Source organism: Acipenser ruthenus, chromosome 1, assembly GCF_902713425.1.
Source record: "Acipenser ruthenus chromosome 1, fAciRut3.2 maternal haplotype, whole genome shotgun sequence".
Classification (NCBI taxonomy): Eukaryota; Metazoa; Chordata; class Actinopteri; order Acipenseriformes; family Acipenseridae; genus Acipenser; species Acipenser ruthenus.
Genome location: NC_081189.1, coordinates 861,796 through 883,852, shown reverse-complemented (window position 1 = coordinate 883,852; position 22,057 = coordinate 861,796). Strand labels below are relative to the sequence as shown.

The 22,057-nt window shown below is 46.9% G+C and overlaps 1 protein-coding gene across 1 annotated transcript in view; it reads left to right on the top strand.

The window, feature by feature from the left end:
• The window catches only part of LOC117973519 (nucleolar protein 6-like), a 43,357-nt gene extending 24,284 nt beyond the window's left edge, over window positions 1–19,073 (top strand). Inside the window, exons 20-26 of the mRNA XM_059024888.1 lie at window positions 40–192; window positions 4,970–5,067; window positions 6,299–6,423; window positions 7,752–7,841; window positions 8,038–8,238; window positions 13,173–13,274; window positions 18,171–19,073. Of these exons, the coding sequence (XP_058880871.1) occupies window positions 40–192; window positions 4,970–5,067; window positions 6,299–6,423; window positions 7,752–7,841; window positions 8,038–8,238; window positions 13,173–13,274; window positions 18,171–18,320 (919 nt within the window). The 3' untranslated portion in view covers window positions 18,321–19,073. The remainder of the gene's footprint in view (window positions 1–39; window positions 193–4,969; window positions 5,068–6,298; window positions 6,424–7,751; window positions 7,842–8,037; window positions 8,239–13,172; window positions 13,275–18,170) is intronic.
• The last annotated feature ends 2,984 nt before the right edge of the window (window positions 19,074–22,057 follow it).

Here is a 22,057-nt window from a genome sequence, read left to right as displayed (position 1 = left end):
GGAATCGTTTACAAGCGTGTGTGTGTGTCTCTGCTCCAGGCTCCAGCAGCAGCACTCTGTGTTTGGTGCCACGGCCCGACTGGCGAAGCGCTGGGTCGGTGCGCACCTCCTGAGCGCCAGCCTGAGCGAGGAGAGCGTGGACCTGCTGGCAGCATCTCTGTTCCTGCAGCCTGCGCCACACACAGCGCCCAGGTAACAGGGCATAGGCGGACGGGGGGGGGGGTGCCACACTGCTACCATCTGATCGTGATCAGTGCTCATGCTTCCACACAGGAACACTTTTTGCTGTGTAGTAATCTGGCCGTAGAGGTGTCTGCAGAACAGCCTCTTTTTGAGATGGATTACAAACAGTGAGGCAGCATTCCTTTGCATGAGTTGGAGCAGAACATGGGCAAAAATGCAGCGATTTGTGCTGAGGATTGTGCAAAATAAACAATGCAGGCAGTCTTCACTTCCATTTAAAGTAGGAGGCTAGAAATCCTAAGTAGAAAGCAGGGGGGTGTGGGGGTGCAGGGGGGTGTGGGTGTCCTCCCCCTGTGGGGGTGTGGGGGTCCTCCCCCAGTGGAGGTGCAGGGGGGTATGGGGGTCCTCCGCCATTGGGGGTGCAGGGGCCAACGCCCCCCCACCGAAAACCAATTTCAGGGTTTTGCAGGGGTCTAAAACTGCATATCCTGGGCCTAAATATGTGCCTTGATAGGACCCCAAAAATCCAAATAAGCGTGTAACTTTTTGTTTGTTTTTTATGATTGCAGGTGTCCAGATTTAAAGAGCGAGTAAAAGTGACTTATAGTGTCTATGAAAAGAAATGACAAAATAATCTATTTATATTAGAAGCTTAAAACCACAAACTTGTCTTAACACACAGTACATTGTCAAAGTAAGTAAAGTCCACATATTTAAGCAAACTGTTTGGTTTTGCAATAATTTTACACACAGAAAAAAAGCGTGGAAAGACAGAGAAATGATATTTCAGGCACAAAAACACACAGTGGAAAGCAGGGATGGAAATGAGAAGGCTGGATACACTATTCAGTGCTCACATTATATAGATACCATAATACCAGGTGAGCCAGAAGAGAACAATGTGAAGCAATTATAGATTAATTATAGATCTAAGATAAGCAGTATTAATTGGTAGTAAATTTGAATACAGAAAATGTTTTGTTTTCTATTTTTTCATGTATTTCATTTTTTCAGACCAATTCTCAGTTTCTGAAAACATTCATGGAACCACCAGTCCTTCCGTGTATTTTTAGTTTTCCGGGATTCGGAGTGTACATACGATCCCATGACGCCGCTTCTCATTAAATACCGAGTCCGAGAATGCGCAAGAGCATTAATAAATCAATTATAATAAATAAATCAAAATGTGTTCGCAAGAACTGCCATTTCAAACGCTGTTTATTTTACAGTTTTCAGAAGTTCGTTTCTGTTGCAGTTTCTGTAGCATTAATGCGATTTCTACAGCAAGTTGGATTTTTTCTTTTGTTTTTAATTCTGTTAACTGTTGCTTGATTAAAATAAATACAAATAACAATAAGTAATGAATTGGCATTTACTTGAACAATGTAGCTTGAAAGTAAAAGTCCAGTACATAAATATCAAGTAATATGTATATGAAATAGGAGGCTGTGTGGTCCAGTGGTTAAAGAAAAGGGCTTGTAACCAGGAGGTCCCCACCTCAGCCACTGACTCATTGTGTGACCCTGAGCAAGTCACTTAACCTCCTTGTGCTCCGTCTTTCGGGTGAGACGTAGTTGTAAATGACTCTACAGCTGATGCATAGTTCACACACCCTAGTCTCTCTGTAAGTCGCCTTGGATAAAGGCGTCTGCTAAATAAACAAATAATAATAATGAAATGGAAAAACATGGAAATGACTTCTCAAATGGAAAGAGTAGTGTTGAAATGGAAAATTGCACACAAATGGTTTTGGATATTTCTTAATCATTTTTATTAATGCAGATTGGCACAAAGCAACACAAGCTTCCCCCCTTCCTTGGGAGATTAGCATGAGCGATAGGAAATCTGGAGAAGATTCCTCCCTTCCTTGGGAGATTAGCATGAGCGATAGGAAATCTGGAGAAGCTTCCTCCCTTCCTTGGGAGATTAGCATGAGCGATAGGAAATCTGGAGAAGCTTCCCCCCTTCCTTGGGAGATTAGCATGAGCGATAGGAAATCTGGAGAAGCTTCCCTCCTTCCTTGGGAGATTAGCATGAGCGATAGGAAATCTGGAGAAGCTTCCCTCCTTCCTTGGGAGATTAGCATGAGCGATAGGAAATCTGGAGAAGCTTCCCCCCTTCCTTGGGAGATTAGCATGAGTGATGGGAAATCTGGAGAAGCTTCCCCCCTTCCTTGGGAGATTAGCATGAGCGATAGGAAATCTGGAGAAGCTTCCTCCCTTCCTTGGGAGATTAGCATGAGCGATAGGAAATCTGGAGAAGCTTCCCTCCTTCCTTGGGAGATTAGCATGAGCGATAGGAAATCTGGAGAAGATTCCCCCCTTCCTTGGGAGATTAGCATGAGTGATGGGAAATCTGGAGAAGATTCCTCCCTTCCTTGGGAGATTAGCATGAGCGATAGGAAATCTGGAGAATCTTCCCCCCCTTCCTTGGGAGATTAGCATGAGCGATAGGAAATCTGGAGAAGATTCCTCCCTTCCTTGGGAGATTAGCATGAGCGATAGGAAATCTGGAGAAGCTTCCCCCCTTCCTTGGGAGATTAGCATGAGCGATAGGAAATCTGGAGAAGATTCCTCCCTTCCTTGGGAGATTAGCATGAGCGATAGGAAATCTGGAGAATCTTCCCCCCCTTCCTTGGGAGATTAGCATGAGCGATAGGAAATCTGGAGAAGATTCCTCCCTTCCTTGGGAGATTAGCATGAGCGATAGGAAATCTGGAGAAGCTTCCCTCCTTCCTTGGGAGATTAGCATGAGCGATAGGAAATCTGGAGAAGATTCCTCCCTTCCTTGGGAGATTAGCATGAGCGATAGGAAATCTGGAGAATCTTCCCTCCCTTCCTTGGGAGATTAGCATGAGCGATAGGAAATCTGGAGAAGATTCCTCCCTTCCTTGGGAGATTAGCATGAGCGATAGGAAATCTGGAGAAGATTCCTCCCTTCCTTGGGAGATTAGCATGAGCGATAGGAAATCTGGAGAAGCTTCCCTCCTTCCTTGGGAGATTAGCATGAGCGATAGGAAATCTGGAGAAGCTTCCCCTGCAAACAGGTGCTTGCAGTCTGTCTCAGCTTACTAGCTATCTGTATTGAATTATAGTGCGACCGTTAATGTTCATGTAGGAAAAGGGTCAAAGCAGTTAACGTAGATTGTATTCAGTCCATTCAAGACTTCCAATATGTAATACTGTTGTAGCTCAGTATTGCCAGAGCGTGAGGCACTCGGATTGACGAGCCAACTATCCTATATACAGCTTGTGAGTGCGTAGGTGTAGAATGTTTCAAAGTGAAAGCAAAACCATGAATGCCTACAAAAGGAGTTATTTAAGCTACTGACAACAAGATTCAACAAGTCACAGATAACGACTGGTATGTACTGAAACACTAAAACAAAAAAGCGCTTTGTTTGTAATCAAAATGGCAAACTGGTTCGCTGGAAAAAAAAAAATAGGTTTCAGTTTTTTACTGTGGAAATCTGGTACCCCTGGTTTCGATGGCAGTGAGAGCCTGTGCACTCAAAAAGAAGAGGCAACGTGTAAGCGTACAGCTACTGAACGTTTTCAATAAAAATGATCAATCACAGTAAGATGTGCATTACTCGCCTCCACTGCCCTCTGTTTTCAATAAAAATGATCAATCACAGTAAGATGTGCATTACTCGCCTCCACTGCCCTCTGTTTTCAATAAAAATGATCAATCACAGTAAGATGTGCATTACTCGCCTCCACTGCCCTCTGTTTTCTTGGGTATAAAGTGTAAATCGATGATTGATTTGATAACCGCTTCATCGTTCAGCCATCATCACCAACATCACTTGTAAGAAACTGACGGGTCCGTCGCGATTTCACGGTGTCCATGGAAACATAAGTCCGGTAACGAAATGCCCTCAGAGAAGGCATGTTTTACTCGACCTACATACACAATGAATTGTGCAAATTGCTGCTACTTTACTGGAAGAAAATAAACATTTTGAATACTATTCACAGGAACATACAAGCACTGTAAAACCTTTTTTTGTTTGTTTGATATAAATAACAATAAATATTTTAGGTGGCTTATCTGGAAAAGTAGACAGCAATTAAGCCAACCGCGGGCAGGAAATGAGAAGTCTGGATACACTATTCAGAGCTCAATATCTGGCACTGTCAGAACAGTGCTGGACTGTGTGTTAAATATGGAAAGCAGGGATGGAAATGAGAAGGCTGGATACACTATTCAGCGCTCAATATCTGGCACTGTCAGAACAGTGCTGGACTGTGTGTTAAATATGGAAAGCAGGGATGGAAATGAGAAGGCTGGATACACTATTCAGAGCTCAATATCTGGCACTGTCAGAACAGTGCTGGACTGTGTGTTAAATATGGAAAGCAGGGATGGAAATGAGAAGGCTGGATACACTATTCAGCGCTCAATATCTGGCATTTTCAGAACAGTGCTGGACTGTGTGTTAAATATGGAAAGCAGGGATGGAAATTGGACTCCTATTGCACAGCAGTTTCAACCATTCCAGGTTTTGCTACAAGCATGGTTATCCACAGTGTACAGGTAACAAGCTTAGGTGTGTCTTATTAAACTCCTATTATAAACAGGAATGACTCAAACTGCTCTGAAATAGGAGTCTTATTCCCATCCCTGTAAAGGTGCAGGGTTTGTAGAAAATCTATTTTATGAGGTTGCTGGATTTGGAAAAACATTTTCAGATTTCACAGCTGGAGCTCAATTATTAGAGCAATAGAGGAAAGCAGTGAATTCTGGGAGCTACTGTAACCCAACCCTCTCTCTGTTTGTGCAGCTCCCCGCAGGTGGGATTCCTGCGCTTCCTTCACCTGCTCGTCTCATTTGATTGGAGGAACGACCCTCTCATTGTGAACCTCAACGGTGACATCACAGGTGAGACCCCGCCTCCCCTGTGTAGCTAACTGACGCTGCCTCTGTACATCTCACAGCGTTCCAGCAATTAAAACACATAGTGCCTGTGTTACTGCATTGTTTTGTAGCGACATTAAACCTAATAGAATTGTTAGGACAGGGAATTGTTACTATGTTAAGGACATGTCTTTCTATGTCTGGGAGTTAAACCAAATTGCACAATAAAAACAGGGACGTGCACATAGTGTGTCCTGTCAGTGCAGGGCAGCGGGACCTTCATTTTGTGAGCACGTATGTCTGTAGAATTGAGGCGGGTTAAAAACTTTAGTCATACTACCAAATGAAGGGAGGTGACTAGTTATCCAAATGTGCTGTGCATTGCGCAAAGACCAAGAAGTAGGAAGGTGGTGAGTAATGTTTGACCAGAAACCAGGGTTAAAAATAATCTGAGTGGGTTAGCCTTCAGGAGACTAAGCAGCGCACACTGCAATCTTCACTGAAAGACTACGGGTCTGTCCCTTATAAAAGTGTATCATAGTGAAAGCATAGCAAAGTGTAGTAAAGCATAGGAAAGTGCTGGGGATTGTATGCAGAACTCCCGTCTCCTGGCTGCCGTGCGAAGCTCTCTCCTCCTCCTCGTCCTCTTCATTGAAATTCCAATCGCAGTCCTCGCTTTCCAGGTTTCTGTGCAGATCCACCCCAGTTCAAGCGACTTCAGAAGCCGGAAAACAGCTTGCTAAATTCACCATTAGTTGTAGCTGTAATTAATTTTACAACTATTAAAAATATATGCTAGTGCTATTTGTAAAAACATCTGCTGGTTGACACATTTTGTTCCTAGGTAGAATAGCTAAATCAAATAATTTCTGCCAGCAGATAGATAGATAGATAGATAGATCAGCCCTTAGTCCTCTAGTGTCATACACCACTGAGCCGATATATCTGCCTCTAGTCCTCTGAATGTTAAAGCCAAGGTCAGGGTAGCTGACTCTGCCTGAACGGTGGACTTCACCCTTGGGTATACAGTAACGGCTTAGCATCGCTGCGAGTTGGATTGAATGGAAAAACAAGGATTTGACGTGAAGCGCAAACCATATGGTTCAAATCGAGGTAAGTGCATGCCTTATGCTGTTCAGTGCTGGTTTTGGTTGATTAGATTTCCAGTGATCCAATGGTACTTTTTTTTTTTTTTTTTATTACTGTATAATAGCATTTGCATTCACATGGCGCACCTCTCTTTCTCATCCCGCAGCCACGGAAATCACGGAGATTAGAAACGATTTTATCGCCTCCCGCTCCTCGCTGCCTGCCATGTTCATCGCCACCCCCAAAGACAAGAAGAACTCAGTCTGGACCAAAGAGGGGCCGTCCGTGCAGGTAAAGGGGGTCTCTCACCCTCCCCGTGCACCCAGCCTGATCTCTCAGTACACCCAGCCTGGTCTCTCTCCCTATCCCTCCCAGTACACCCAGCCTGGTCTCTCTCCCCGTACACCCAGCCTGGTCTCTCTCCCCGTACACCCAGCCTGGTCTCTCTCCCCGTACACCCAGCCTGGTCTCTCTCCCCGTACACCCAGCCTGGTCTCTTTCCCCGTACACCCAGCCTGGTCTCTCTCCCCGTACACCCAGCCTGGTCTCTCTCCCCGTACACCCAGCCTGGTCTCTCTCCCCGTACACCCAGCCTGGTCTCTCTCCCCGTACACCCAGCCTGGTCTCTCTCCCCGTACACCCAGCCTGGTCTCTCTCCCCGTACACCCAGCCTGGTCTCTCTCCCCGTACACCCAGCCTGGTCTCTCTCTCTATCCCTCCCAGTACACCCAGCCTGGTCTCTCAGTACACCCAGCCTGGTCTCTCTCCCTATCCCTCTCAGTACACCCCAGCCTGGTCTCTCTCCCTATCTCTCCCAGTACACCCAGCCTGGTCTCTCTCCCAGTACACCCAGCCTGGTCTCTCTCCCTATCCCTCCCAGTACACCCAGCCTGGTCTCTCTCCCCATCCCTCCCAGTACACCCAGCCTGGTCTCTCTCTCAGTACACCCAGCCTGGTCTCTCTCCCCGTACACCCAGCCTGGTCTCTCTCTCTATCCCTCCCAGTACACCCAGCCTGGTCTCTCAGTACACCCAGCCTGGTCTCTCTCCCTATCCCTCCCAGTACACCCAGCCTGGTCTCTCTCTCAGTACACCCAGCCTGGTCTCTCTCCCCGTACACTCAGCCTGGTCTCTCTCCCTATCCCTCCCCGTACACCCAGCCTGGTCTCTCTCCCAGTACACCCAGCCTAGTCTCTCTCCCTATCCCTCTCAGTACACCCAGCCTGGTCTCTCTCCCTATCCCTCTCAGTACACCCAGCCTGGTCTCTCTCCCTATCCCTCCCAGTATACCCAGCCTGGTCTCTCTCCCTATCCCTCTCAGTACACCCAGCCTGGTCTCTCTCCCCGTACACCCAGCCTGGTCTCCCCCCCCCCCCCCCCCCAGTACAGCCTGACTGGTCTCTTTTTTTTATGTGTGTATGTGTGTGTGTGTGTCCAGTTTACCTACACTGTCTGCCCTGAGCAAATCCCTCGATAGGCTGATGAATCTTGAATTCTGCTCTGGGTCACATGCTCTGTGTCTCCGAGGATGTGCTCTTCGTTGATGTCATTTTTAATCAGATCAGCATGGTGTCACGGTGTGCCGTGCTAATCTCTGTCCTGTGGGCGCTTTCCTTTCAGATCCTGCAGAGGCTGATCGTTCTGGCTGCAGAGAGCCTGCGGGTCCTGGAGACACAGCTGACGGACCCAAGTCAGCCGCAAGACGTCAAGGTGAGGAGGACAGGACTGTGTGGAAGTGCTTGCAACCCCATTAAAATGGTTTCAGGCAAAAGAAACAGACTTGTCAGAAATGCCTGTAGCTAATGTGCATCGGTCAACTTCAAGTCATTGGTTGAGGCAATCAAGGTTGTTTTCTGTGCTCAGTATTGACATTTTCTGTGCTTGCTGTCTCCCTCCCATTCTGCAGATGGTGCTGCGTCCTCCCCTGGATATCTACGATGTGCTGATTCACCTGAACCCCAAGCAGGTTCCTCTGCATGCACAGGCCGTCGACACGCCGCGCATCGTTTTCAGCAGGGGGGCGCTGCCGAGCGGGGCGGCAGGGGGCTCGGGTAACATGCCCGTCGTCGACTTCAACCCCGTCGCCTGCTACCTGAGCGAGCTGAGAGTACGTCTGTTTAGCTGTCTCTATGGCTGGGTGTCTGTGCTTTCTGTGCTACCTGAGCGAGCTGAGAGTACGTCTGTTTAGCTGTCTCTTTGGGTGGGTGCCTGTGCTGTCTGTGCTACCTGAGCGAGCTGAGAGTACGTCTGTTTAGCTGTCTCTTTGGCTGGGTGCCTGTGCTGTCTGTGCTACCTGAGCGAGCTGAGAGTACGTCTGTTTAGCTGTCTCTATGGCTGGGCGTCTGTGCTGTCTTTATGGCTGGGCGTCTGTGCTGTCTGCTGTCTATGGCTGGGTGTCTGTGCTGTCTCTATGGCTGGGTGTCTCTGCTTTCTCTATGGCTGGGTGTCTCTGCTGTCTCTGGCTGGGTGTCTGTGCTGTCTGCTCTGTCTCTGTGGCTGGGCGTCTGTGCTGTCTCTCCTGGTGGCCGGCTGGCTGCCTGTTTGACAGGCCCTCTGTCTCTCTGTCTGGCTGTCTGTGTGCTCCGCGGCTATATGTTACATGTAGGATGCAAATACCAAATGTGTCGGATAGAACTAGAACAGGCTCACCACGAGAAAGACCTTGGTGATGTAATAGTGTCATCGCTGTCAGCACCCAGCCACACAGTGCAGGAAAGCACTCGAAACAGAATGCTTAGGTATATCGCCAGAAGTGTAGAGTACCAATCCAAGGAGGGTATGAAGAGGCTGTGTAATACACGGGTGAGACCGCACTTCGTATCCAGTTCTGCTCACCACAGTACCAAAGGGACATTGTGACCCTGGAGAGAGGCCAGCGGCGGTCAACCAGACAAGACCTGGGGCTTAACACTAGAACCGGCGCGGTTATACTCATACCTAAAACCACCGCCAGCAGCCATGTGACGGTTACATTTTAAACAACATCAATATTAAAATGAAAGACAAACTATCAGATACAACTCAAGAGTTTTATTCAAGCACATCATATCAAACATCTGCACAGCCGAAACGCCGTATTTAAATGAACAATTAAACATAAAAGGGTTTATTTTCTAACTTGCCACATATAAAGCACTACTTCAAAAAATGACAAAAAATATATATAACGAAAGTAACACATGTTTTCTCTTGCGTGTGTCACTCAGTGCAGCACTGAATCCTGGTTGAGCAGCAGCAGCCTGCAGCTTTGCAGTTTTCTGATCCAACTGCAAAACAAACATTCCCCAGCACCAACACAGCCTATACAGCATGCACACTGACTGAGCACACTGACTGAGCTCACTGACTGAGCATGAGCACACTGAACACACACTGACTGAGCACACGCACACTGACTGAGCACACTGACTGAGCACGCACACACTGACTGACCACGCGAACACACTGACTGAGCACAAACACTGACTGAGCACACTGCCTGAGCACGCGCACACTGCCTGAGCACACTGACTGAGCACACTGACTGACCACGCGCACACTGACTGAGTGAGCACACTGACTGACCACGCGCACACTGACTGAGCACACTGACTGAGCACGCACACACTGACTGACCACGCGAACACACTGACTGAACACAAACACTGACTGAGCACAAACACTGATTGAGCACACTGACTGAGCACGCGCACACTGCCTGAGCACACTGACTGACCACGCGCACACTGACTGAGCACACTGACTGACCACGCGCACACTGACTGAGCACACACTGACTGAGCACGCGCACACTGACTGAGCACACTGACTGAGCACGCACACACTGACTGACCACGCGAACACACTGACTGAGCACAAACACTGACTGAGCACACTGACTGAGCACGCGCACACTGCCTGAGCACACTGACTGAGCACACTGACTGAGCACGCGCACACTGACTGAGTGAGCACACTGACTGAGCACGCGCACTTACTGAACATGCGCACTGAACACGCACACTGATTGAGCATGCACACTGACTGAACACGCGCAATGATTGAGCACACTGACTGAGCATGCGCACTGATTGAGCACACTGACTGAACACGCGCACTGACTGAACACGCGCAATGATTGAGCACACTGACTGAGCATGCGCACTGATTGAGCACACTGACTGAACACGCGCACTGACTGAACACGCGCACACTGACTGAGCACACTGACTGAGCACACTGACTGACCACGCGCACACTGACTGAGCACACTGACTGACCACGCGCACACTGACTGAGCACACACTGACTGAGCACACACTGACTGAGCACGCGCACACTGACTGAGCACACTGACTGAGCACGCACACACTGACCACGCGAACACACTGACTGAACACAAACACTGACTGAGCACAAACACTGATTGAGCACACTGACTGAGCACGCGCACACTGCCTGAGCACACTGACTGACCACGCGCACACTGACTGAGCACACTGACTGAGCACACTGACTGACCACGCGCACACTGACTGAGCACACACTGACTGAGCACGCGTACACTGACTGAGCACGCACACACTGACTGACCACGCGAACACACTGACTGAGCACAAACACTGACTGAGCACACTGACTGAGCACGCGCACACTGCCTGAGCACACTGACTGAGCACACTGACTGAGCACGCGCACTTACTGAACATGCGCACTGAACACGCACACTGATTGAGCATGCACACTGACTGAACACGCGCAATGATTGAGCACACTGACTGAGCATGCGCACTGATTGAGCACACTGACTGAACACGCGCACTGACTGAACACGCGCAATGATTGAGCACACTGACTGAGCATGCGCACTGATTGAGCACACTGACTGAACACGCGCACTGACTGAACACGCGCAATGATTGAGCACACTGACTGAGCACGCAAGCTGACTGAACACGCAAGCTGACTCTGCACGCGAAAGAAACCTTGTTATACACAGGTTACGCACGTCCTGGGTGTGAAGGGGTTAAATCAGGAGGTTGGAATTCGTCAGGAGGTCCTGTAGAACATGCAGAGTCTTGCTGCTTTGCATTGGATTCTGAGGTATTCTCAGGCGTTGTCTGCGACACAGCAGAGGTTGTTGGTATTTAGGTCTTCAGGGCTTAAGACTGCATTTACTGTGAAACGTGATCCGTTCTGGAAGAGAAGCTGTCTTTTTAAGAACGGTAATCAAGGATGAAAGCACTGTCCTACATTCAGAGTCTAAGCAAGCTTCAGCACAAACACTTTAGATAGGCTAAAATAATGACGTCCATTTAGCCTCAAACAAAGAAGAATTAAAGGGGACATGATTTGAAGTCCTTAAAATCTTAAAAGGAGTTGACAAAGTTAAGTCTAACCAATACAGTAAATGCAGCACAGAAACCAGGACCAGAAATTAAGTGGAAATGGACTTGGGACAGAGGGAAGGAGACTCTTCACACAAAGAGGAGTGAGGGGATGGAATGGGTTACCTAGTCATGTTGTTGAAGGAGTCTCTTCTTCACACAGAGAGGGGTGAGGGGATGGAATGGGTTACCTAGTCATGTTGCTGAAGGAGACTCTTCACACAGAGAGGGGTGAGGGGATGGAATGGGTTACCTAGTCATGTTGCTGAAGGAGACTCCTCACACAGAGAGGGGTGAGGGGATGGAATGTGTTACCTAGTCATGTTGCTGAAGGAGACTCTTCCTCACACATAGAGGGGTGAGGGGATGGAATGGGTTACCTAGCCATGTTGCTGAAGGAGACTCTTCTTCACACAGAGAGTGGTGAGGGGATGGAATGGGTTACCTAGTCATGTTGCTGAAGGAGACTCTTCTTCACACAGAGAGGGGTGAGGGGATGGAATGGGTTCCCTAGCCATGTTGCTGAAGGAGACTCTTCTTCACACAGAGAGTGGTGAGGGGATGGAATGGGTTACCTAGTCATGCTGCTGAAGGAGACTCTTCTTCACACAGAGAGGGGTGAGGGGATGGAATGGGTTACCTAGTCATGTTGCTGAAGGAGACTCTTCTTCACACAGAGAGTGGTGAGGGGATGGAATGGGTTACCTAGTCATGCTGCTGATGGAGACTCTTCTTCACATAGAGACGGAATGGAATGGGCTGCCTAGTCATGTCCTTGATGCTGAATCACTGGGATCCTTTAGGACCCGAAATGAAAAAGTCAATTGAAAAGCAGTTTGCCAAAGCTTGTGGCAGATCTGAATGTCTGGCGTGCCTCTAAAGCATTTCGTATCGTATCAGTTCAGCATGATTGAGGCACCCTTACACTGGCATGACTCTAAAGCTTTGTTACACTTCTCAATGTCTTTATTATGGGAGCAGACCGCTTCTCCCAAGAGTTCTCTTTATCACAGCGAAGACGCTGCATTATCTCCTATGGTGATTTACAATTTCCCATCATTATGGCTGCAAATATTTATCTGTCCAGACTCCATCCCTTGATTGCTTCCCCATCACAGCCCTGGGGACCAACCAGCATGAAACTGAACCCCCGGTCTCACGGTCATTCGCCCCATTGCATGTGTTAAAAAAAAGAAATAGCATGTGCCACTCCTTAAAGCACGTTCCTTCTAATGCCTTCAATCTGCAGGCAGATTACCCTGTCTCTGTCCCTGTTGTGACTGAGGCTTATCGCTGTTGCTTCCATCTCTGTAATTGAGCTGTGTACTGATGCTGGTCAGATAACTCTTATTTCCTGCTGGAGGAATGCTTGTACCCCAGGTGGCAATGAAGAGGCTCTTGCGTGCTTCATATAGTATTGTTCAGCTCTTCTCTTCCCTCTGTGCACCACGGCTATTTTAAAACTCTCTAGCACTGATTGGGGGGACAGACACTCTTACATCTTGAGAGGCTGTAGGAGGGGAACTTTGCCCACAAGCGATGGCCAAAAAGGAAATATTTACTGTGCAAGTTTTAACACCATTTAATGGAACTGTCATGGGGTATATTTGCAGAAGTAACAGCGTGGTGGTGCGGTGGCTGGTGCTCATGACCGCTGTGGTGTTTTTTTTCCCAGGATGCCTTTGAAGAGCTGGCGTTGTTTTTCTGTGACCCGTTCGGAGGCACGGTGATTGCAGTGCTGTGGAAACCACAGGCCTTCGCACCCCAGCCATTCCGGGTGAGTGAAGGGAGGAGGGAGCAGCCATGATTCCGGTTCCATCTGAGGTTCCTGTGCCCTAGACAAACGCCCTGTAATCTGGCCCTGGTTACATATGTTGACCCCTGCGCTTACAGTAGTTCCAAGTAGGAACATGTACAGATAGGCGTGTCATAACATGCAGCAAGTCACCGCGGGGAACCAGATGGCTATTCATCTTTCAGTTTCCTTGTGCTTGAGCTCTGAGACATTGACACACCCAGATTAGCCACCTCAACTCCGGGTGTGAAAATACCATAAATCAATGATTATATATATATATATATATGTATATAATATATGCAGTTGGAGTATATGTAATATATATATAGTGCCGTGAAAAAGTATTTGCCCCCTGTCTTATTTTTGCACATTATTCACATTGTATTTGGTCAGATTTTTTGGGGGGTTGTAGTAGTATATAGAGGGAGTCTGAGAGAAAAAATGACACCAAAATTTGGTGCTTCTTTCATTTGTTTGGTGTGCAAGGTAATCAAACATGCAATCTTCAGGTGTGAAAAAGTTATTGCCCCCCCCCCCCCCCCCCCCCCCCCCCGTAGTTAACTCAACCCAATTAAAGCGATAATTAGGGTCAGCTGCTTGAGTACTTTGGTTAACAACCAGTTCTGATTTGGGCCAGCCCTGCCCAATATAAATCTGACTAACTTTGACCCTTGCCATCAGAGTGAAGTTGTCAGCACACAATTTCTAGAGGCATGAACAAAAGAAATTACTGAAGACCTCCGGAAAAGAGTTGTTGATGCCTATCAGTCTGCAAAGGGTTACAAAGCCTTTTCTAAGGCTCTGGGGCTCCACCGAACCACAGTCAGAGCCATATTGTACAAATGAAGAAAGTTTGGGACAGTAGTGAATCTTCCCAGGAGTGGCCGTCCTGCCAAAATGTTTCCAAGAGCAAGGCGTAAAATCATCCAGGAAGTCACAAAGGGGGGGGGGGGGGTTATGCACGTCCTGGGTGTGAAGGGGTTAAATCAGGAGGTCCTGTAGAACATGCAGAGTCTTGCTGCTTTGCATTGGATTCCGAGGTATTCTCAGGCGTTGTCTGCGACACAGCAGAGGTTGTTGGTATTTAGGTCTTCAGGGCTTAAGACTGCATTTACTGTGAAACGTGATCCGTTCTGGAAGAGAAGCTGTCTTTTTAAGAACGGTAATCAAGGATGAAAGCATTTCACACTGTGCACTTCACACCGTGTGACATCTTATGCCAGTGGAAACACTTTTAAACCCGCTGCTCTTCACTAAGATATAGCTATCTACACTGGAGCTGTGTTTTGTTAAGGCAGGGCTGTCCAATCACGGTCCTGGAGGGCCAATCCACTCCACATTTAACAGGTACAGGTATCATGTGAACTAGGGTCTGGATGGAGGTTTAATGGGTTAGGTTAAACAATTCAGACCAGGGTTGGAACAAAGACCAGGAGTGGAAGGGCCCAGCTTTGCCCCCCCCTGGTCTGAGGGCTTATTTGTGGTGCATGGTCTGAAGTCCCCTATCACTCCCAGCCTCACTCCCCTGGTCTGAGGGCTTATTTGTGGTGCATGGTCTGAAGTCCCCTATCACTCCCAGCCTCACTCCCCTGGTCTGAGGGCTTATTTGTGGTGCGTGGTCTGAAGTCCCCTATCACTCCCAGCCTCACTCCCCTGGTCTGAGGGCTTATTTGTGTTGTGCATGGCCTGAAGTCCCCTTCCACTCCCAGCCTCTAACTCAGGGGTGTCAAACTCGGTTCCTGGAGGTCCGCAGTGTCTTCTGGCTTTCGTTCCACCCGAGCTCTCAATTATTTAATTGGTCTAATTATTTGATTAACTGGACACATTTAACACTTCTCTTCAGGCCTCAACATGTTTCATAGGTAGTGTACCTTGAATCAGTGCATTTTTTAACCCGTCAACTGTAAAAGACCTTGAAAAATATTACATATGTCAAATTGAACAAATAATTAGATCAATTATGTCAATTGAGAGCTTAAGTTGGAATGAAAACCAGAAGACCCTGTGGCCCTCGAGGACTGGAGTTTGACACCCCTGCTCTAACTGTTCATTTACTTGTTTTCAGCTCTTGAACAGTAGCAGATTTCAAGTTCGCTGTAACATTTGATAAGTAACTTGAACAGCAACTGTTTAAGAGCTGAAAACAAGTAAAAAGGTCTAATTAAGCTAATGATCAGTTCAGTTAAGGGTCTAGTTCAGTAATTGAGAGCTGGGTTTGAATGAAAACCAGCAGCCACAGGGGGTCCCCAGGACCGAGTTTGAGAAGCCCTGATTTACAGCGATGCCTGATGTTATGAGGTCATGGCTTAGATAAAAAAGAGTAGATTTTAAAAGCTTGCCTTTAGCTTGTGAGGCTGTTAATTGAACTGGATCCTGCCTCTTGTTGTTATTGTAACCACTTGCTCCTGCCTGTACTTGACACAGGGTTGTTGAGGCCTCCTAGACTCAATCTGAGTACAAAGGGTGAAATCACTTTTGTGCTCCAAGGCTTTGGAATGCCTTGCCATGGGACGTCGGTCTTGTTTTTTAAAATCTTATCTGAAGACACGCTTGTTTGAACAAGTCTTTTCTAAACAGCAGGCTCAAGTATTTAGTCGGGTCAAACTGATGAACTTCGTGTTAAGCTGTAGCAGGAGAACTAGGTGCCAGAGAGCAGAGAGCCGCTGGAGACCAGAGATATCTGGATGAAATGCTGTGTCGGCTCAATTTTATTAATTATAACCTGGATACCAGGAATGAGATTCCAGATCCTGCAGGTTATGTTTCACAGCAACAATAGCAATATTGTAAAACAATAAAACAGGACAAATAATAACTGTGCATAAACGCTATCGCCAGGCTTTTTCTATCATCCAGACATGACACTTGATTGATTGAATCCTCCCACTGTTCCCATGGAAAGCATGACAATTTCAGGAAATTACAATCAACCAATTAACCTGTGCAGATTTTTTACCAACACAAATCAGCTGGTCGATCAATCACAAGTCAGGCAACGCAAGGTTAATTCTTCAGCTCGCATTATGCTCTTAATCAACCTGTGATCTGCGTGGCTCCCTGCAGCCCTTCCTCAGATTCCCAGCAGCAGGCAGGCTTTGTTCCTGGTCCCTTTTGTTTGACCTGTAAGTACCACTGCCTGCAGGCCCTACTGTTAGAGAAGTGCTTTTGAGAATACTTCTCATCTTGAAAGGCACTGTATACATGTGGTGTTGGTGTTATACAGCTGACCTTGTAACAGAGTTTCAAGAAGTATGAGCTGGAAAAATAAGAATTGAAAGGAGATTTCCGAGGTGTTGTGTCCGGAGCCGTGTATTCTTGGTGGAGCCTGGTACTCGCGCTCTCCATTCCTGCATGTTGTGTTTCACATCATAAATCCACTGTCTTTTTTTTGGATTGCCTTTCCCTCAGTTTAACGAAAGATCACTATTCAAAGAATGTATACATTTTTTTTTTAAATGGTGCCCCCACAAACATAAGACTATGATTTAAAGGCTATGAACCTCTGAGAAGGGGTGGGTAGTTGCTTATTGCACTGAGGTGGACAAAATTGTGGTACAGGGATGGAAGTAAGATGCAATGTTTTTAAATGGCAGTTGCTGAGATCTTGTCTGTATTTGGTAGCCACTTGTTTGAATTTGCAGAAGCAGATAGTTCCATACATGTGAAATGAATCTGTTTACATGTGAAATGAATCTGTTTAGTTCCTGCTAACATTGTTCATCACAGCTTGGATTTGCTGTTGATTCTTGTAACTGCTGACTCTGCATTGGGTGGGCTTGTATGCTTTATCCGTATTTATGATGCAGTTTCGTATCGGATGTAGTTATTGTGTACTTTGTGTTATGTTCCAGGGCTCCCCCCAGGAATTCTGTGCAGCCGGGCGGCAGAACATTCCAGCCGGGAGCACTTTTAACAGAAAAATAAACTTGCCTTACCTTAAATATATAATACGACAAAGAATTATAATAATGTGTTGTCTTTCGTTGACTATATCTGGTTTTATATTCTGGTAAATTACCTGCTTATTTAGGCACTCTACGATTTGACCGGGGAAAGATAACGTAGGGTTACTGGAGTTCACAAAAAAAATGGTAACCCTTTTCACTTCCTTTTTAGCTTAATTAGCTTATTGCTTCATTTAAATGGTTTTCTTTAAGTTTTCATGTCTATTTTTGTTTTTTTAATGCAGCTGTTCATTTTAACCATTTTTGTACACAGCAGAACTCACACACGTTTGGTCATCATGAAACCGCAGTGTAATAATCCAGCACCGCTGCACTGAAGCATTTGTAGGTCAGCTGACAAGTGTTCAGCTGATATCCCAGCATGCCTTTCTTCTTAAAGGTGTACAACCTCTATACAACCCCCAATATCTCTCACAAGCATTGGATTGCGCAGATCGCCTGCTTGTTTTGAAAACCCTGCATTCATTGTCGCTATTTTTGCCTTGAAAGTAATCGGTTATTTTTTTAGCAGTCATTTTAACGTTTTAGTGTTTAACACAGAAAACCCGCCCCTTCAAGTCTCTGATTGGTTAAATGTTGTGTCAAGACGTAAAACAGCTGTCATGTGGTTCCAACTGATCTCGTCTGCTAGAAGCGCAATCAGATCCTTATTGTTAAAGGCACAGTAGCATCTGAAAGGCCTGGGGAGAACCCTGTGTTGCTATAACATTGATTTTTATTTTTTACATGCGTATTGTACGTTGTCCTGTGTTGCTGCAGCCTGATCCTTATTGGCCAGGTTACCATTGATTGATTGATTGATTTATGAGATTGATTAGATTGATTGATTAGATTGATTGATTGATTGATTGATTGATTGATTGATTGGGATGCTGTGGTGTAACCTCCTCTCTCTTTCTCTCTCTATAAGACGGCCCATGTGAAGGCCCGGCTGGTGCAGGTGAAGGGGAGCGAGGCGCAGACCGTGCCCAACGTGGAGGCCATCCTGGAAGACTTCGAGACCCTCGGGGCGGGGCTGGTGCGGGAGGTGGAGGTGCGCAGCGAGCGGTGGACTGTCTGAGGACCCCCCCCCCCGATCACCCCTCCTGCCTCCCCCAAAGACCCCTCAGGTGTTGAGGCTGTGTGGATCTACTCCATGCCTGATTTGATGACTGTATCTCTACTCTGTGTTGGATTGATGGCGATATCTGATATGCTCCATGCTGGAGTGGTGGCTGCAGCCTGCCCTCTCGGGAGTCCCGTTGTATACATTACGTTTTCTACAGTCATTTTGGTTTTATGCTTTGTTTAATTTGATAATGTAAGGCGACTGCACCTCCTGTTTGGTCTTTCCAGTTGTGGCTGTTTAATAGAGGTGTAGAAGCATAGGCGGTATGCAATACAGGGTCTTTATAATGCAGTCGCCTTGTTATTTCAGACCTGGACTGGACCACAGCCCTTACTAGCTTTTTATTAGAGGTGTAGAAGCATCGGCGGTATGCAATACAGGGTCTTTATAATGCAGTCGCCTTGTTATTTCAGACCTGGACTGGACCACAGCCCTTACTAGCTTTTTATTAGAGGTGTAGAAGCATCGGCGGTATGCAGTACAGGGTCTTTATAATGCAGTCGCCTTGTTATTTCAGACCTGGACTGGACCACAGCCCTTACTAGCTTTTTATTTTTGGTCATTTTGCTGACCCATTCCGGCACAATGAGAATTGAATCTCGACCCACATGTGAAGAAAACAGGCATCTGAATACATACATCATTTCCAATTACACAGATTCCTCTGTAATGTAACCCTGTCCAATTAAAAAACCCTCCTTCTCATCAGTGTCCTCTTGTCATGGCTTCTTTCCCGAGGGAATTTTCATTTCTTCTCCAGGAAGCACACCACAGAGTTGGGTCACTTTCACCCACGCTGCAATTCTTATTTGCAGTCAGACTGGAATTTAATGACTGCATTTTTATGGAACCCCACCTTTCTCTTGCCTGAGCTGTCACTAACAGAGTTAGTGTGTGTGCAAGAATATTTCCACACAATAAGTCTGTTTGCTGTATTTCCACATTTTAAGGTCACTACGTTGGCTTCCTGTGAAGCAACACATTGATTTAAAAATGCTGCTGCTCTCTTAAGTCTCTGGCCCTGGCTGTTTGTGTGAGTTACTCTCTAAACCGGCTCACACTTTAAGAGCTGCAAATGATGGCCTCTTGATCATTCCAAGAGCTTGGTTAAAACCCTGCTGTGTGAGAGCTTGTAGTGTTCAAGCTCCTTCTCTTTGGAACTAAAACCCTGCTGTGTGAGAGCTTGTAGTGTTCAAGCTCCTTCACTTTGGAACTAAAACCCTGCTGTGTGAGAGCTTGTAGTGTTCAAGCGCCTTCACTTCAGCACTAAAACCCTGCTGTGTGAGAGCTTGTAGTGTTCAAGCTCCTTCTCTTTGGAACTAAAACCCTGCTGTGTGAGAGCTTGTAGTGTTCAAGCGCCTTCACTTCAGCACTAAAACCCTGCTGTGTGAGAGCTTGTAGTGTTCAAGCTCCTTCACTTCAGCACTAAAACCCTGCTGTGTGAGAGCTTGTAGTGTTCAAGCTCCTTCACTTCAGCACTAAAACCCTGCTGTGTGAGAGCTTGTAGTGTTCAAGCGCCTTCACTTCAGCACTGAAACCCTGCTGTGTGAGAGCTTGTAGTGTTCAAGCTCCTTCACTTTGGAACTAAAACCCTGCTGTGTGAGAGCTTGTAGTGTTCAAGCTCCTTCACTTCAGCACTAAAACCCTGCTGTGTGAGAGCTTGTAGTGTTCAAGCTCCTTCACTTCAGCACTAAAACCCTGCTGTGTGAGAGCTTGTAGTGTTCAAGCGCCTTCACTTTGGAACTAAAACCCTGCTGTGTGAGAGCTTGTAGTGTTCAAGCTCCTTCACTTCAGCACTGAAACCCTGCTGTGTGAGAGCTTGTAGTGTTCAAGCTCCTTCTCTTTGGAACTAAAACCCTGCTGTGTGAGAGCTTGTAGTGTTCAAGCTCCTTCACTTTGGAACTAAAACCCTGCTGTGTGAGAGCTTGTAGTGTTCAAGCTCCTTCACTTCAGCACTAAAACCCTGCTGTGTGAGAGCTTGTAGTGTTCAAGCTCCTTCACTTTGGCACTAAAACCCTGCTGTGTGAGAGCTTGTAGTGTTCAAGCTCCTTCACTTTGGAACTAAAACCCTGCTGTGTGAGAGCTTGTAGTGTTCAAGCTCCTTCACTTTGGAACTAAAACCCTGCTGTGTGAGAGCTTGTAGTGTTCAAGCTCCTTCACTTTGGAACTAAAACCCTGCTGTGTGAGAGCTTGTAGTGTTCAAGCTCCTTCACTTCAGCACTAAAACCCTGCTGTGTGAGAGCTTGTAGTGTGAGAGCTTGTAGTGTTCAAGCGCCTTCACTTTGGAACTAAAACCCTGCTGTGTGAGAGCTTGTAGTGTTCAAGCTCCTTCACTTCAGCACTAAAACCCTGCTGTGTGAGAGCTTGTAGTGTTCAAGCGCCTTCACTTCAGCACTAAAACCCTGCTGTGTGAGAGCTTGTAGTGTTCAAGCTCCTTCACTTTGGAACTAAAACCCTGCTGTGTGAGAGCTTGTAGTGTTCAAGCTCCTTCACTTCAGCACTAAAACCCTGCTGTGTGAGAGCTTGTAGTGTTCAAGCTCCTTCACTTCAGCACTAAAACCCTGCTGTGTGAGAGCTTGTAGTGTTCAAGCTCCTTCACTTCAGCACTAAAACCCTGCTGTGTGAGAGCTTGTAGTGTTCAAGCTCCTTCACTTCAGCACTAAAACCCTGCTGTGTGAGAGCTTGTAGTGTTCAAGCTCCTTCACTTCAGCACTGAAACCCTGCTGTGTGAGAGCTTGTAGTGTTCAAGCGCCTTCACTTCAGCACTAAAACCCTGCTGTGTGAGAGCTTGTAGTGTTCAAGCTCCTTCACTTCAGCACTAAAACCCTGCTGTGTGAGAGCTTGTAGTGTTCAAGCGCCTTCACTTCAGCACTAAAACCCTGCTGTGTGAGAGCTTGTAGTGTTCAAGCTCCTTCACTTTGGAACTAAAACCCTGCTGTGTGAGAGCTTGTAGTGTTCAAGCTCCTTCACTTCAGCACTAAAACCCTGCTGTGTGAGAGCTTGTAGTGTTCAAGCGCCTTCACTTCAGCACTAAAACCCTGCTGTGTGAGAGCTTGTAGTGTTCAAGCTCCTTCACTTTGGCACTAAAACCCTGCTGTGTGAGAGCTTGTAGTGTTCAAGCTCCTTCACTTCAGCACTAAAACCCTGCTGTGTGAGAGCTTGTAGTGTTCAAGCTCCTTCACTTTGGAACTAAAACCCTGCTGTGTGAGAGCTTGTAGTGTTCAAGCTCCTTCACTTCAGCACTAAAACCCTGCTGTGTGAGAGCTTGTAGTGTTCAAGCTCCTTCTCTTTGGAACTAAAACCCTGCTGTGTGAGAGCTTGTAGTGTTCAAGCTCCTTCACTTCAGCACTGAAACCCTGCTGTGTGAGAGCTTGTAGTGTTCAAGCTCCTTCACTTCAGCACTGAAACCCTGCTGTGTGAGAGCTTGTAGTGTTCAAGCTCCTTCACTTTGGAACTAAAACCCTGCTGTGTGAGAGCTTGTAGTGTTCAAGCTCCTTCACTTTGGAACTAAAACCCTGCTGTGTGAGAGCTTGTAGTGTTCAAGCTCCTTCACTTCAGCACTAAAACCCTGCTGTGTGAGAGCTTGTAGTGTTCAAGCTCCTTCACTTCAGCACTAAAACCCTGCTGTGTGAGAGCTTGTAGTGTTCAAGCTCCTTCACTTCAGCACTGAAACCCTGCTGTGTGAGAGC